We start from the raw sequence: 15,501 nt of genomic DNA, 5'->3' as shown, positions 1-15,501 counted from the left end.
GAGTCGCGTCCGTGTCCACTCCCTCACAGCTGATGAGAGACGTGGTGAGAGATAGAGGTGGAGAAAGTTGCAGCGTGAGTCTAGGTGCTGATCCTGTTATTGGTGCTGCGAGTTGGGACGCGAGAAGGTGAAGTGAAATAGGGTGAAGCGGAGGCGACATCACCTCAAACTTGGGATTACAGCCCGCCAGAACTTAGCGATAGACGTACTTACAACTTCATCTTGACAGATCTCAGCATCATGGTTCAATTAGGCTGCTATACTAAGCAACGTTGAACACTGAATGTCTGCGCAGATGCTGACCTATCTCTAGGCCTTTTGCTCTTCCTCGGTGAGGACTGGCAGAGGCACGGCACGATACAGCAGAATCAGTGCGCTGTGCGTCTCGCCACCACCAGAGAGAGTCTCAATCTTCTCGCTGTCCACTTCCTGCACCTTGTCATCGTTAAACCACCACCACTTGCCATCTTCTTCCTTGCCAGGCGCTGCGGCCTTCTTGACGTAGGCAGTGTAGTGACCAGAGTCGGCCGACGAGCCCTGGTGAGTCACCAGACCCCTCAGTTCATACAGTCCAGACTGGTTTGCCTCGGGGTCCTTGGCAAGATCGGGGTGAACGAGCGACAGCAACTCCTTCTTCGCGGCGAGAATGGCAGCAGCCCTCTCCGCCTCAATCTCGTCATCCGTCTTGTACTTCTCCTCCGTGCCGCTCATTGCAGTGTCTTCGCTAGCACCCGCAGCTTTCTTGTCCGCCGCAAGCTCAGCCTCCGATTCGGGCCCCTTGGCCTTCAGCTCCCTCTCCCGTTCCTTGTCCTTCTTCTTCTGGAGTGGTTCATCGGCTCGAACATTGCTGTCACCATTCTGCTCCTGCTCCTTTTGCATCCGCTTCTGACGCTTCTTAGCCCGCTCGATATCCTCCGCATCCTTCCGCACTTCACGAATCTTGTCTCGAACCGGGACTAGTTTCTTCCGCAGCTCGTCGGTACAGAACTCGGTGACATCAATCTCGTGTTGGAAGGTCACCTTGCGCAGAATCTTCGCCTTCTTTCCAGTATCCTTGCGCCAGAAGAATCGAATAAARTGAATCGGCATGTATTTTGGAAGTCGAGAGATGCGAGATTGGCGAGAATAGATTGCAGTGCGGCCCAGAGTCGGTGATGTCTTCTCAATCTTCTCGTTCAATGCGATACTGATTCCTTCTCGCATGTGGTTTGTCTCTCCTTGGATGTTGCACTTAAGATCGTTGAAGGCTTCAGTGTTAGTGATAGCCTCCTCCTCCGGAGCATCATCGCAGGTCATTTTGACTTCGAACTTGCCACCCATGTACTTGTCCACCCATGTCTTGAAGCCTTGAGAAGCAGATTCAGGGTCCTTCAGCTGGAGCGACTGACCGAGAGTAGAGATGAGCTGCGACCAGACTTCCTCGGCGTCCTGCTGCGCGAAACCTTGTCCATTCTTCGCCCGCTCGGCAAATTGGGGAAACTTCTGGCGGAGTGTCGTTAGAAACATGAGAGGTGGGAAGCCCTGCTGAGTCTCGGCCATCTGGCGATAGAGATCTCCAAGGGCAGACGTGAGGTCATTGCCACCACCCAGGCCTCCAATGCCGTGTTGTGCGAGCTGATCTGCAGAGAACAACGACGATGATGGGCCCGCAGTCGGCGCGCTTGGCCTGTATGTGCGTAACTCCTCGAGCAGCTCTGGCACTGCACGAAGTGTCTGCAATGTGGCGTTTGCGTAGCAAGTGTTGCCCATATTCTGCAACCCAGCGGGAATGGCACCCGACTGCTGTGCAAGCTCAGCCTCCGTCATGTCCTCGGCGWACTTCATCTTCTCTTTCGGCGCCTCTGATACCACGTTCGCTGACGGTGCGCCGATCAACGTAATCGTGGCGCCCGCTTTCAAGCCCAATGAAGAGAGCGGTGTATCATCCTTCACGATCTTCTTCGCTAGAACTTTCTGGTTCTCGGGCTCGACGTTCGTGAGGGAGTACAGCTGCATCTTGAGCTCCTCGCCTGTACCATTTGGTGAAATGTCCAGGTCATACACTTTGCCCGAGTGCTTGACTTTGATCGGTATGTCCGCCATGTTTGCGGTGGTTGTTCAGGTCGTGGTCGGAAAGATTGTGCTCGAATGCGCAGATGTGCCTTGATGCTTCGTCGTGGGGCAAAGGAAACGGAATGGAAAGCGATGGAAGTCGTTCGTCAAGACGTGGGTAGGTGCAAGCGGCGGCGATCATTATTGACTAACCGCACGTGTCACGCTAGTCTTGCCAGGTGAAGTCAATCACAGAATAATGTGTGCTTGAGATATGCAACATCACATTTTCTGTTGAAAGGTCGTCAGATTGCATAAACTACCATTTCCCGAGACTGGTATGATCGATCAGAGAGACCGATGATTTTGTCTGCTATTCATATTGCTATGTCATCGATAAAGCACAGAAGAATACTTTGAACATGTGTTCCCTCCATAACGCTGGGTGGGGTGGACAACTCGAGCGCATCAAGCTCTACCGAGTCTGCRACTCCTAAAGAGCCGGACGTTCATAACACCAGAGCTCAACCCTCGCACTGGAATGCTTAGCTTCACTCAGGATGTTGGCATATGCCAAATGCATAGTACTGCTCGCTACCCCAACCCTAACCCTAGAACAAGTCGCTGAAGATYGACGGTCGTAAGATAACCGATACAGATGGTATTGACAGGGTGGAGCTTGGTACAGCAACCAGCGGCCCCGACGTTTCTCGATCTGGTAGTCACGAAGTCGCTGTGTCGTCATTACTCTCGATCAGACCTAAAGCAACCATACCCCTTTACTACGCTCATCTCATTCACCGTGGACGGCCTGGCTTTGAAATTCCACCCAGCCAGGTGCTTTGAAATAAAGGTAACAGAGGMTCCTTCTCTCCGCCAGTGAYAGGCGCCAATAGATCCAGCTCACTGACAACAGGGCCCGTGAATATCTCATCTACCAGGTTCAGATGGCCATACTGCTCGATTGGCTCAATGTATCGCATCGAGATGTGCCGCTGCCATTCTTCGTCCGGAAGGGCCGAAAGGAAGCCCAGGATGTCGGCCCTGTAGATGTTGTGACCACCACCTTCGAGATTTGGCTTCAGCAAGTGGTCTTTTTGCGGTTGCTGGAATCAGTGCTCGCTTTCGTGCTGTTTGACCTTCGGGGGAAGGGTCGAGAACGTGCATGGGAACAKAAGTCCTTTGTGTGCGTACAGCTTGTTGTGCTGGAAGAAAGAGTTCCACAGCTCCAGGGCAAGCCAGTGCTGCTTGATTGTAGAATGACCCTTATAGGTAGCGTCCTGACAGTACTCCCTTCGCGCAAAAGGAGGTGTTAGATTGCAGTACATACCCGTGTACGAGGTGTAGCAAACAGTTGGTATACGACACTCACTTCGTGTAATCGAGTGCCATTGCGAAACGGCAGCGATCGATCTGAGGGAATAGTCAGACTAGTGCTTTCCGGCGATGCCTCCCATTCGTATCGGTAGCAAGGAACATTGCTGTCCCACAGCCCGCACTCAATCGGCCGTTCATCTGTAATATTGAAGCTCAACGGTTGTACGATCATGAGCACGCAATGTACGGTGAGCATTGAAGGTGTGTAGTGTCAATGAGCTTACAATATCACCCCAACGATAGACGAAATATTATCGTTCTTCGGTATGTCCATAGAGTAGTCATCGTCTTCTCCAAAGTTGGCAAAATATATTGGATGCATATGGAGGTGCATTTCGGCGGTCCGTTGTGCATGATAAGCTCGAACAACTGAGAATGTGTTCAACCCGACTTGCTCGATGCCGGAGCTTTGCGACATGAAGTCTGATCTGAAGTCGGATCTGAAGACGCCACAGATGATGTCCTGAGCTGAGCAAGCCTTCCTGGTCTCAATCGGAATATCCCACAAGGTACCGCAGAGATGATCATGCTCGAACAACGGGGTGATCACTCTAGAAGGCTACTCGAAGTCGGTCGCTGCACGGAGGAAGAGCACGTTGCAAATCGTTTGAAGAACATCTGCTTCTTCGAAATCTCGTCGACGCAAGATCCTGGGTAAAGGCCAACATTTACAGGTCGCGCATGAACTGCAGACGAGGTCTCAAACCTTACAAGCTTCAACCGCGAGCCGTGGTTGGTTTGCCAGTCCTGGATTTCAGATACCAGTCTCTCAATCACATCTTCTGCAATGTCGATAGTCGCGGCTTGGCCTTCCATGATGGTCAGAATGTGATGAGATGGTACGGAGACGCAGCCTTGTGGGTCTCTGGCAGCGAGTGTGGTTGCACAGAGATGTAATTGGGACGAGATGCTCCAAAGCTAGTGGAAGACGCTGTACGGTTGACGCCTCCTTTGTGCCCCTGTCCGATTGGTATTGAGATTCGTTGCGCTGGAAGATGGTCAATACGGGTACGACTCGAATCATCGAGGACTGGTGATGCAATGTGGCATGCTGGGTAGGATACCGCTGGCAGATATTGTGCGTATGATCATTGCTGTCGGCCGATATTCGCAGGCCGTTATTACCAAAGTTCGAATGTCTTATTTTTATTCCCCACCTGTAGGAGGACCTCGGCTACAGTCGGGTTTGACCGGTGTCGGGCGTTGATMTTGGAAGGAAAGGCAGATAGCTGAAGCTGCAGCAGGAGAGCAATAAAAACATTGGATAGTTTCTCAGCATTTCACTGGGAATTCCATCCTCAATACAGACAGCAATGTCCTCTCTTGCCGCCCGCAGCATCCTTCGATCGTCGCGAGGACTCCGCCGTAGCAACGCTCCCTTGTGCAGCTCGCCGAGACTGCTAGGCCAGCAGCAGCAGAAATTCCAGCTCCAGCAGCAGAACAGCAGTTTGCAATACACCCGCGCCTTTTCCACCACCATGGCCGCACGCTCGGGAGCACCGCCGCCAGCCAAGGCACCTGCCTACGATCAGGAGATTCAGGACATGGCCAGCTACATCCACAACTACAAGATTGACTCGGAGCTTGCCATTGACACGGCACGCTTCGTCTTCCTTGACACGCTCGGCTGCGGCCTCAAGGCGCTCGAGTTCCCCTCGTGCACCAAGCTGCTCGGCCCCGTTGTGCCTGGAACCACCGTTCCCAATGGCACCCGCGTTCCCGGCACGCCGTACGTGCTCGACCCCATCAGCGGAGCCTTCAACATTGGAGCCATGATCCGCTGGTTGGACTTCAACGACTGCTGGCTTGCGGCCGAGTGGGGACACCCCTCGGACAACCTGGGCGCCATTCTCGCTGTTGCCGACTGGATGAACCGCACCAACAAGTCTGGCGCGCAGAAGAWCAACAACGGCAAGACCTTTACCGTCCAGGACGTGCTTGAGGGCATGATCAAGGCACACGAGATCCAGGGCTGCTTGGCGCTGGAGAACAGCTTCAACAAGGTCGGACTCGACCACGTTGTGCTCGTCAAGGTCGCCTCCACCGCCGTCGTCTCGCAGATGCTCGGTCTCAACGAGGAGCAGACCCGTGCTGCCATCTCCCAGGCTTGGGTCGATGGCCAGAGCATGCGAACCTACCGTCACACCCCCAACACCATGTCCCGCAAGTCGTGGGCCGCTGGTGATGCTTGCCAGCGTGCCGTCGACATGTGCTTCAAGGTCCTCAAGGGCGAGGGTGGTCTTGCGACTGTCCTGTCCACCCCAACCTGGGGATTCTACGACGTCAACTTTGGCGGCAAAAAGTTCGAGTTCCAGCGCGAGTACGGCTCTTACGTCATGGAGAACGTGCTCTTCAAGGTCTCCTACCCGGCCGAGTTCCACTCGCAGACTGCCGTTGAGGCTTCGGAGAAGATCTTCCACAAGCTGAAGAAGATGGGCAAGTCGGCCGAGGACATTGAGGAGATCACCAACCGCACACACGAGGCCTGCATTCGCATCATTGACAAGCAGTTCAAGCCCATGGACAACTACGCTGACCGTGACCACTGTGTCCAGTACATGTGCTCTGTCATGCTCGTCTACGGACGCTTGACTGCCGACGACTACACTGACGGTGGTGAGGCTGCCACCAGCCCACTTGTTGAGAGTCTCAGACAACGTATTGCCTGCAAGGAGGACCCCAAGTTCACCGAGGACTACCACAACCCAGAGAAGCGTACCATCTCCAACGCATTGACYGTGAAGCTGAAGGATGGCACTGTTCTTGAGGAGGAGGTTGTTGAGGCCCCACTCGGACACCGACTCCGAAGAGAAGAGGCCAAGCCCATCATCTTGGCGAAGTACGCCCGTCACATCGAGCCACACTTCCCCAAGGACCACGTAAAGAAGTTGGTCGACCTGGGCAACGACCCAGCTGCCCTGTACAAGACACCCGTGGATGAGTACATGGATCTGTACGTCAAGGAGAAGATTTTGTAAATAGAGTAGGCACAGTGTTATCTATCAGGGAAGTACAGGACAGCGTTATTGTAGAGCGTGTAAACCATGCTGCATTTACTGTCCCAAGATCTTCGCAGCGCTTTCTAGCCAACGTCTATAAAGTCAATAAGGAGGAGCAATCATCACAGGTTCCCGCTTCGGTCGTGCACTCGCAGTCTTGAGCGTTGCCAACACACTCTTCATGTCGAGCGGGTCCGCCTGATCAGGTCTGTCGTCGAGCTGTACTCGCAGCGGTACCGTTTTCCTCCCGCTCACAATATCGTCCAAGTCCTTTGCGGTTACCCGCGCTTTGCTGCGTTCGGCAGTCCCATTGCTGGAGTTGCGGCTGGAACTTATTCGTTTATCAGCTGGGTATGGCAGCATGAGTAGTTGAGGATGGCTCTGATGACTGTTGGTGATGGAAGCCGCTGGTTTCGCCTTTTCCACCAGCCGCTGAATGCAGTCCTCGGCTTCGAAATCGAGCAGGTTCTCATCTGTGTCGTCTGACTCGTAACGGGCCCAGRCTTGAAGGGCATTTCGGTATGCATTCCTTACTTCTTCGCTGGGGTCACGCATGAGCCATTGAGTTCCCTCCCAGACTCCGATGGGCACGCGATGTCGAGTGTTGACGGTCGATGTTGTTGTGGATTTGGAGTTTGCAAATTCGATGATGCGAGCGACCATCTCAAGCGCAACTCGTCGTGCTTCGTCGGATGTGAAGTATGAGCTCTTGGTACTTCCTGGTTTCGTACGTGCGGTAGATGGTACTGCTGTGACATCATTTGATTCATTCAGCGCTGCCCTATGCCCGTTCAGGAAGCTCCGTCCGTTGTCCAATGGATATGCCTTGACCCTTATCAATATGGCGGCAATTTGATCGCGCACTTGATCCGCATAGTAGACGTGAGAAGCGAGGAGAGCAATGCAGTCTTTCATACGTTCGATCAATGTTTCATTTTGACCAGTGCTCGACATCGTGGCAAGCCGAATGATATGGTCGAGGAGTCGAAGCATCACATCCATGACCGAGAGACCGATAAAATTGAGATCATCAGCTCGTAGTACGCCATTGATCATCTCAATGAAAGTTCCATGAAGATCAAGTTGGCTGGTTTTGTCCGCATTCTGAGTTTCGGTTTCAAGGACGTCGACCGRAAGCCTGTAGAGGTGCTCAACGGCAATGACAAGTACGATGAATCGATTCTGAACGGTCGTCCATGTGGTAACCAGGCGGAAGAGAAAGGGCATCTCCTTGAATACCGTGGCGGCAGTGTTGGGACGCTGGGCTTCTTCGTCAACGAACTTGAAAAGTGCGATCGCTCCACCTCTGATTTGCGTAGGAATATCGGTGTTGAAAATGGCTTCGATACCTATAGCATGTGGCATAATAGTCAGCACATGCGCATGTTGAGTCGAAACAAAACGCCACAATCTGTGCAGATGTTGCAGGAGTCGAYCTACACTCGAGCGCAAGCAAACCAACTTCATCCTCTTGAAGTCGATCGGCTTCCTGAGCAGTCCCTTCAGCGKCGCGAGGGTCCGGCTGTGGTTCATCGTGTGAGAACGTGCGATTATGTGCCATGCTTTGTCTGAAGTGAACGATTCAAAAAGTCAGCAGCGTCTCGAGAATATGCTAGCAAAGCATTCGAGGATGAACGTATGGCTTAATCAAACATTCTTTCACTGACCTGCGATTCGCTGCCTTGGATCTCTCCTTTTCTTCGTCGGCTTCGTCCCTCAGGACACTGAGATGTTTGACATATGAATCTCGATGCTCGCTACGCAAGTTGGTGAGTACTGCCGCAAAGGACTTGTCGAATCGGTTGTTCCAGCTGCGCTCCACGTTCGCTGGCATAAAAAGGCTTTTGAAGGCTGTGACCCCAACTTTTCGAACACGCATAGCATCATGCTGCGCGACTGCCTGTGTGGACCTGCCGATCTTCTTGGAGTTGTTTTCAGCAAGGTTGCCATACAAGGCCACAACTTCGTCAAATAGCGCCCGATACTCAGAGTCCGCTGCTAACGCAAGGCAGTCTTGATATTGTGTGAAGACATCCCATAGGTTGGTGGTCGCCTCCATCAGAGCAATGTCGTTTGTGTTTAAAATGACCTCGCGAATAATGCGGAGAACCTTGAATAAATTAGCGGATATGACTTGGCGAACTTTCCAATGGCATACCGTAGGAGCTAGCATCGCAAAAGACTGCTGCCGGTGGATTTCTGGATGCTCCAGCATCGCGGTCAAGATTTGCAGCGTTACATGAACGCGCGCACTCTGCCAGTGCGAGACATCGGACACGGTCTTCTTCTCGAGGAAATCACCGACCTTTGGCAGTTTGTGCTGTCGTGTCGAGGCATAATAGAGCAGATATGCCAGYTCGGAGCTATTAGGTGCTGCATCTGCGGTGGAGTTTTTGGGTAATCTGGGATAGCATTTTTCTACGAGCTGCTGATGCTTTGGATGGAATTTCTGCTTGGAAGGGAGCATCTTGGGCCAGCACATCGACTAGTAGGTGTGTATCTTCGCGGCGACAAGTTGCATACTGCGATTTGATGCTGGGTAGGCGAGTATGTTATCTTGTACACGATACTTGCTGATGGAGACGTGAGCGAAAGTGGGATTCCAGAAAGCATGCGAGATGTSCAGGCAGATCACAGTTAGTGTCACACGAAGCAATCATAGGTGTGTGTAAGGTAGTCGATCGAGGTGAAGTCCACGTGCAATCGTCAGCCGAAGGACAGGAGCGATCCTGATGACGTTATTGCTGCCTGAACTCAAATATCCAAAAAATAGGTACTCATTTCAACCCCTCCGAAACAGTTACTGTACCTTACCCCTCCTATCTTCCTTTCTACACACACATCAAACACATCAAGTATTCAAAGTACAAGGACAGCTTCGACGCGCACGTCCTCAATGAATTTGTTATTCCTTCCTCGTGGATAAGATTCACCCGTATACGATAGCACTACCGAAGAAGACGGTCTGGCGTCAACGCTCTTCAATACCAGCCAAGTTTGCATTGTGCATCCCGGTTCCATGCATCGCCGTGAATCTGGCCAGGACCKCACTCATATTATTTACAAGCTTCGACCTTCATTGGATTGGCTCCATTCATGACACGACGAAACTCTACATTGACCTTTTAGCTCAATCTCCAAGTTTCTTAGCGACCGCAGGGAGACTTTTGGGGAATAACAAGATGTCTAGCCTTGTCATCAGTGAGTCCCAAAAATCTGGTGATACTCGTATGGCGAGATCCAAGCAAACTGTAAACCAGTAGGTGCTTGCCCTGGCGGAACATATGCTATGTATGCTGTGCGCATCGGCAGTTCGCAGTCCCTCAACTGCCGGCTCCAGGGCCCGTCAGCAATGAGCATACGAATGAGATCCTCTTGACACGTTCCTACTATTTCCATTCGTACAAAGGCGTGAGCAAAGTAGCATCTGCCGATTTTTTGCATCTGCCGCGCTTTGGTGAGCTGTGGCACAGAAGCATAACAACCCGGCAGTTGAAGATCTGCATACTCCGCACATGGTAGAACTATGTCTGGTCATGCTACAACTATATCGTGTTTTTGATCATTCTCCTTTGGTTGACCTTTACCCAGTCATTCAACATACGCTTCTCTTCGAACATGCATACCGAAGGGGTTATCCTATCCTTGCTATGCGGCTACTGGCCCGTCATCCTCCTTTCAGCCTGCGCTTGCTGGGCAATCAATAACAAGTATCACAACCGCCTGAACAAATATCCATCCGCACATTGGTTGGCCTCATACACAGACTGGTGGCGATTCTTCGATGCTGCAGGCCGCGCAACAGAAAGAACTCATATTGCCGCCCACAGGAAGCATGGGGACATTGTTCGCCTTGGACCCAATGTGTTGTCCTTCGCCGACCCTCGGTGCATCCGCATAATTTATGGACTGAACAAGGGCCTCACCAAATCGGATTTCTATCCTGTCCAACAAGCGGTGGCCAAGGGAGTGCCGCTACAATCGCTCTTCTCCACCAAGGACGAAACGTACCATGCCAGATACCGACGTTGCGTCAACTCCGCCTTTTCCATGTCGTCCTTGGTCGAGTACGAACCGCTGGTGGATAGCTCTTTGAATGCATTTGTAGAGCAGACAAGAAAACGCTATTGCGAGACAGATCGCGTCTGCAAATTCTCGCAGTGGTTGCAGTTCTTCGCTTTCGATGTGATAGGAGAGCTCACCTGGAGCAAGCGACTGGGGTTTGTGGAACGAGATGAGGATGTCGATGGTATTGTCGCATTCGTTCAGAGCTTCCTAAAGTACTCAGGACCCATCGGCCAGCTGCCAATACTCGACTCTCTCCTGCAGAAGAATCCCATAAGGGTTGGTGGGCTGTGAAGAATTTTGATAGATGATCTCTGACTGACACGTCGCAGCTACAACTGCAGAAATGGGGAATCGACAAAAAAGTTTTCGCAGTTACGAAATTTGCTCTTCAACAAGCAGCAGATAGATCGGGCGAGAAGAGTCGAAGCCCAGCGGACGCTCAGCCGGGCGATAGAGTCGATCTCTACAGCAAGTAAGGGTAATGACAGAGGAACGATATGAGAAGGCGCTGACCTGATGTGAATCACAAAGGTTCCTACAGGCTCAACGCGATCATCCTGATACCATGACTGACAAACAGGTGCTCTCGTCCTGCACAAGCATGATTTTCGCAGGTCAGCCTCCTCGTCGCACGCAACGTGCTGTGTGGATGGTTTCTCAGCAAGAACTAACAATCATTAGGCTCAGAAACAACGGCCATCAGCTTGAGCAGCGTATTCACAAACCTACTGCGTTCCCCAAAATCATACAAGAAGCTCATGCAAGAACTCGACCTCGCAGCCAGTAATGGAACAATCGAGAACAGGGAGAACAAGCGAGTAACCTGGTCCGAAAGTATCAAATTACCCTACCTAGACGCCGTCATCCAGKAGTCCTTCCGAATGCATCCCGCGGCAGGTTTGATCCTCGAGCGAGTCGTCCCGCCACRAGGGATGGATATCTTAGGAGAGCAAATCCCCGGCGGGACAATTGTCGGCTGTAATGCATGGGTATTACATCGTAGAGAGGAGATTTTCGGCTCTGATGTCGACATTTTCCGCCCTGAGCGCTGGCTTGAGGCTGGGCCTGAACAGCTGAAAGAGATGGTAGGTTTTTGATAATCAAACCCATGTGTGCACCTCCCCATTTGCGAGACCAAGTAAAGCTGACAATCGATGTACCTGTGTAGAAGTCATCCATGTTCCAATYTGGTGCCGGAGCACGCACATGTATCGGGAAAAAGTGAGTATAAACGAGAAAACCCACTTTCACCTCTGACATGACAATATCAACTGCCAAGCTTGCCATGGGAGAAACGTTGGTTTTTATGAGTTATCCTGCTAACTTCTACATTTCCCACAACCAGTATATCTCTCCTAGAAATCTACAAGCTTGTGCCGACTTTCCTAAGGAATTTTGAGGTGGAAATGATACAAGCTCCCAAGACGATGAATGCTTTTTTCGTCAGTATTGATTGCCACACCAAATTTCGAGCGAGGAAATCGGACATAGCATGAGAGTAACAGCTAAGGTATCGGGTAAGGTACTTTGAATTGCAATTCATACCAGCCTACAAGCGGCACGAACCCGATCTCCAGGACTCTTTCTACCTTTGTGCATTTCAAGTAATCTCCGCCAGTGCTGTTGCTCGTCTTTGATATCTACACTTGGTACTTGCGCATTTGCAGACCTATCACAAGAAATGATTAGTCTCGTGGCTTCCAAATGGAAAAGTACTGTAGGCAATATACCTTATCTGTAGCAAAAAACAAGACAAAGTTAGCATAGCTCTCTCACTAAGCTCAAGAAAACATCAATTAAATGCACAACTCACCGAGATCTCTCCAATAAGTATCCGAGTAATCAACAGTAATCTCCTCACCTAAATTCCAGGAAAAAAGCGCACAATTAGTTGCTGCCATATTCCACAGACGCGCACGTCGGAACCCCTACAACTTACCAGCTTCAATACCTTTAGACACCAACACGATTCCTAAGTAAAGACATATCTGAATCAGCATGACATACATACTTGGACTTTCTCTCTCTCTTCTCTCTCTCGCTTCAGCCATCATCATCATCATGATTTTTTCTTACTTACTTTGTGTGCCACGCCAGATGAATCTTTCGAATTGGCTATTGGGGGAACAGGAGTGGTTTATGAATTTCGTGTGGTTGCCTGTGAGGGTTTTGTTGAGTAAGTAAGTAAGTAAGTAAGTAAGTAAGTGTCTGAATAGAACTACGCAGGAGTATGGATTGGGTGTGGGTGGGGTTTGCACAAAGTAAAGTTTAGGGAGTTGGGGCAATGGGAAGATATATTCTTGGGATTATCATTGCTGATTGAATTTGAATTTTGACTGACATACCTTGCTTGCCTTGCCAGATTTGATAGGCTGCTTTATCGGTTTCTCCTACCATGACGTCTAGGCTGTTTGTTTATCCAAACGTCAGTAAAAGACTTCCCGATCTTGTGCTGGACTTATCACTCCGAGAGCGTCGGCCAAGTCCTACTTACTTGGAAAGACCTAGAAGTACAGTAAAAAGTGTCAGTTGCAAGATCCTAATAAACAAGACTTCCAGTCCAGCTAGCTCACCACTAGTAATTTCCCCCACAAATTCCCCCACAGAAGCCCCCCTTTCAAAAGCACAACAAGCCAACAAACCATTATTCTTGCCATTAGCTGTCTGGAAAACCTGCACAGCCACATTTCCAGGTAATTTTGCCCCGCCGAAGAGATTGGGAAAACACATGCAATGGTTAGTATGTGGTTCATCGGCTTGAATCTCCCCGCATGCAAGACAACATGTCTGAGAAGCCCCCGCCGGGTCGGCATTTAAAGAAGTTGTTACTGTTCGGGGATCGAAAAGACCCCAGACTTCTTCGTTGATTGTGCATTCTTCTAGATGCTGGTAGGTGAAATTTGCATCCCATTTGTGATAGGTGCTTGCTAAGGGTAGGGCTTGGTTTCCTGGGCCGCAGACTACCCCTGGAAGAAGAAATGGTTAGAGGGGGATGATGAAGGAGTTGTGAGGCCCGCTGAGGGGGTTTGTTGAGACTTACAGTCGTGGGGATGACCTTCGTATATTCGTTCGGTTGATTCGCCTGCAATGGCCAATAGTGTTCTCCAAGTGGGATGTAAGGTGTCTGCAGCGACCTGGAAGCAAGGAAAGAATCAGCGGTCGTTCTTGAATGTGAAAGTCGCAAAAGCGTTATCTGCGATGCTGAGTTGAGGAGCACTCTGCTCTGTGCGTCTCTTGTAATTGATAAAACTTACTTCAAATCGATGCTTCAACGCGCGTAGTGTGGAAAAAGTCTCCTCTGTAAAGGCCACTCGATACTTGGCGAAACGATAAAGACCCATACCGGCAAACACCAGTGCAGCCCATCCGCCAGCCCGCTTTATCTCGGCATAACCACGCCAAACGGCCATTCGATTCCTAATCTCCTTGTCGCTCCAGCCAAAGTGCGTGCAAGCCTCGGAGAGAGCCGTCTTTTTGGCCTTTTCTTTGGATGTGGTCATACTCAGCTCCGCGACTCGATCGTCAAAGGCATCCACCCAATGTGCCTGAACGATGACTTCCAGCGATCGACAGACCTTGGAAGTCTGGGTGATCTTGCGAGCGAGAACGGTCATCTTTCCAAACTTCTCCAGCACAAGGGAATCACTATGATTTTGCAGACCCGTTTCGGTATCTGTCAGGAGACGAGGCTGTCCACCAAGCTCGATTGCTTGCCACTGCTCGATGACCTCGCCTGGATCCAGTCGATTGCCGGAGAAGATGGACTCCCATATGCCATTGATGAATTTGGAGAAGGTGCTAGGCTGCAAACTTGGGGTGTCTGGTAATCGTTTTTTTCGCTGGGGAAAGAATCTCACATCACTCTCAAGCCTTCTGACAGCAGTACTTGGCTTAGTGGCGGCAGATGTGGTCAAACTCAAGCCGCCTATGGCACGCCGTTTCGCAGGTCTCGCGTTGTGGTCGGATGTTGGCGCCAGAGCACTTGAGGGCCTGCCTCGTGCAGTATTCGTTGGAGAGACGGACGCTTCATACCCATTGTGAGGATTTGAGCTTGGGTCTGCCTCGTCAATGCCAGCATTATTACCATTACCAGGAGTTTGGCGGAGAATGGTGGCAATGTCGATTGATGCAACTTTACGGCATTGGGTGCCCGGATAGTTGCTAACCAGGTTGCATTCCAGTTGGAAGCCCTCGTGACCAGAGGTGGACGTCTCTAGAAGTTGTCGGACGGATACTGCTATCTCGCGGGCCAGTTTGTCGACATCAATGGAATGGAAAGCCATGATCCCCCGGGGGATACAAGCACAGCTACCTTATAGGGATGGATTGACTGACGCCCGGCAGGTGGAATCAATGCGTGAATAGATTGATGTACAACATGACACGCCGATCAAGAGCCATTGAGAGCAAGGAAAGGCAAAATGCTCTCTCTCCTGCCGCGAGCCTTATCCCCGTCGTCGTCGTCGTCGTCGTCGTGACGAAGGGATTGCCAAGAAGGGCGTGACGCCGTGCCCGAATCTCAGCCGAAGTTGAGCCACAATTTGACATATCCCTCGCCAATCAACACTTCCAAGTTCATCACATCAACCTTTCATCTCCTCATCTCCAACTAGTTACCTTACCTTCTCAAGCATCATCACTCTCGTCTGGGATCACATTCATCAGAAGAATTTTATGAGGCCGACAGAATCGAGCATCAGCCATTCCAGTCCATGATCCATGCGGCTGAATCGCAACAGAATGGAACCAAACTTCCGATTGGACTGGAAAGAGCTATGAGGCAGGTGCACTTCTACTTCTTTGGTATACATGCTCCGGCTTTTCGCGGGCATCAATCGGCTCTACAATTCCAACACATTGAGCCGACGTTTCTGGGATAATTCGGAAGTTTGCAGCATGGTTATTATCGTCACACCGATCAGCGGATCACTGCCTTCTACTAAATTGGGATGCAAATCGTATCCTTATCTGCAATATTTCAGCCTTGGTCGACGCTCCCCTGATAAAACGCATGACGAGACGGGCT

At 51.0% G+C, this 15,501-nt stretch overlaps 6 protein-coding genes; 2 read left to right on the top strand and 4 right to left on the bottom strand.

Moving 5' to 3' along the window:
• Positions 1-309: 309 nt before the first annotated feature.
• RCC_10258 (related to ubiquitin-specific protease) lies at positions 310-2,082 on the bottom strand (the record flags this gene model as incomplete). Its single annotated transcript, XM_023775489.1, has 1 exon — positions 310-2,082. One exon carries the CDS (start codon positions 2,080-2,082, stop codon positions 310-312), a length of 1,773 nt encoding a protein of 590 aa, XP_023631257.1.
• Positions 2,083-3,143: 1,061 nt separating this feature from the next.
• RCC_10257 (uncharacterized protein) lies at positions 3,144-3,423 on the bottom strand (the record flags this gene model as incomplete). XM_023775488.1 has 2 exons in its annotated part: positions 3,144-3,324; positions 3,404-3,423. 2 exons carry the CDS (start codon positions 3,421-3,423, stop codon positions 3,144-3,146), a joined length of 201 nt encoding a protein of 66 aa, XP_023631256.1.
• A 1,298-nt stretch (positions 3,424-4,721) lies between these two features.
• Positions 4,722-6,386, top strand: RCC_10256 (probable 2-methylcitrate dehydratase; the record flags this gene model as incomplete). Its single annotated transcript, XM_023775487.1, has 1 exon — positions 4,722-6,386. The coding sequence occupies one exon, from the start codon at positions 4,722-4,724 to the stop codon at positions 6,384-6,386; it is 1,665 nt and encodes a 554-aa protein (XP_023631255.1).
• A 123-nt stretch (positions 6,387-6,509) lies between these two features.
• On the bottom strand, positions 6,510-8,874 carry RCC_10255 (uncharacterized protein; the record flags this gene model as incomplete). XM_023775486.1 has 4 exons in its annotated part: positions 6,510-7,756; positions 7,866-7,975; positions 8,075-8,517; positions 8,566-8,874. 4 exons carry the CDS (start codon positions 8,872-8,874, stop codon positions 6,510-6,512), a joined length of 2,109 nt encoding a protein of 702 aa, XP_023631254.1.
• Positions 8,875-10,025: 1,151 nt separating this feature from the next.
• RCC_10254 (related to pisatin demethylase cytochrome P450) lies at positions 10,026-11,971 on the top strand (the record flags this gene model as incomplete). XM_023775485.1 has 6 exons in its annotated part: positions 10,026-10,751; positions 10,805-10,947; positions 11,007-11,089; positions 11,157-11,560; positions 11,644-11,696; positions 11,821-11,971. 6 exons carry the CDS (start codon positions 10,026-10,028, stop codon positions 11,969-11,971), a joined length of 1,560 nt encoding a protein of 519 aa, XP_023631253.1.
• A 104-nt stretch (positions 11,972-12,075) lies between these two features.
• On the bottom strand, positions 12,076-14,758 carry RCC_10253 (related to SET domain protein; the record flags this gene model as incomplete). XM_023775484.1 has 10 exons in its annotated part: positions 12,076-12,144; positions 12,206-12,210; positions 12,289-12,336; positions 12,415-12,447; positions 12,556-12,633; positions 12,821-12,882; positions 12,970-12,979; positions 13,049-13,441; positions 13,516-13,609; positions 13,730-14,758. The coding sequence occupies 10 exons, from the start codon at positions 14,756-14,758 to the stop codon at positions 12,076-12,078; spliced, it is 1,821 nt and encodes a 606-aa protein (XP_023631252.1).
• Positions 14,759-15,501: the final 743 nt, after the last annotated feature.

This window comes from Ramularia collo-cygni (assembly GCF_900074925.1).
Source record: "Ramularia collo-cygni strain URUG2 genome assembly, contig: RCC_scaffold21, whole genome shotgun sequence".
Taxonomy (NCBI): Eukaryota; Fungi; Ascomycota; class Dothideomycetes; order Mycosphaerellales; family Mycosphaerellaceae; genus Ramularia; species Ramularia collo-cygni.
Note: the sequence above shows the minus strand (reverse complement) of the source record. Positions and strands in the feature narration are given on the sequence as shown.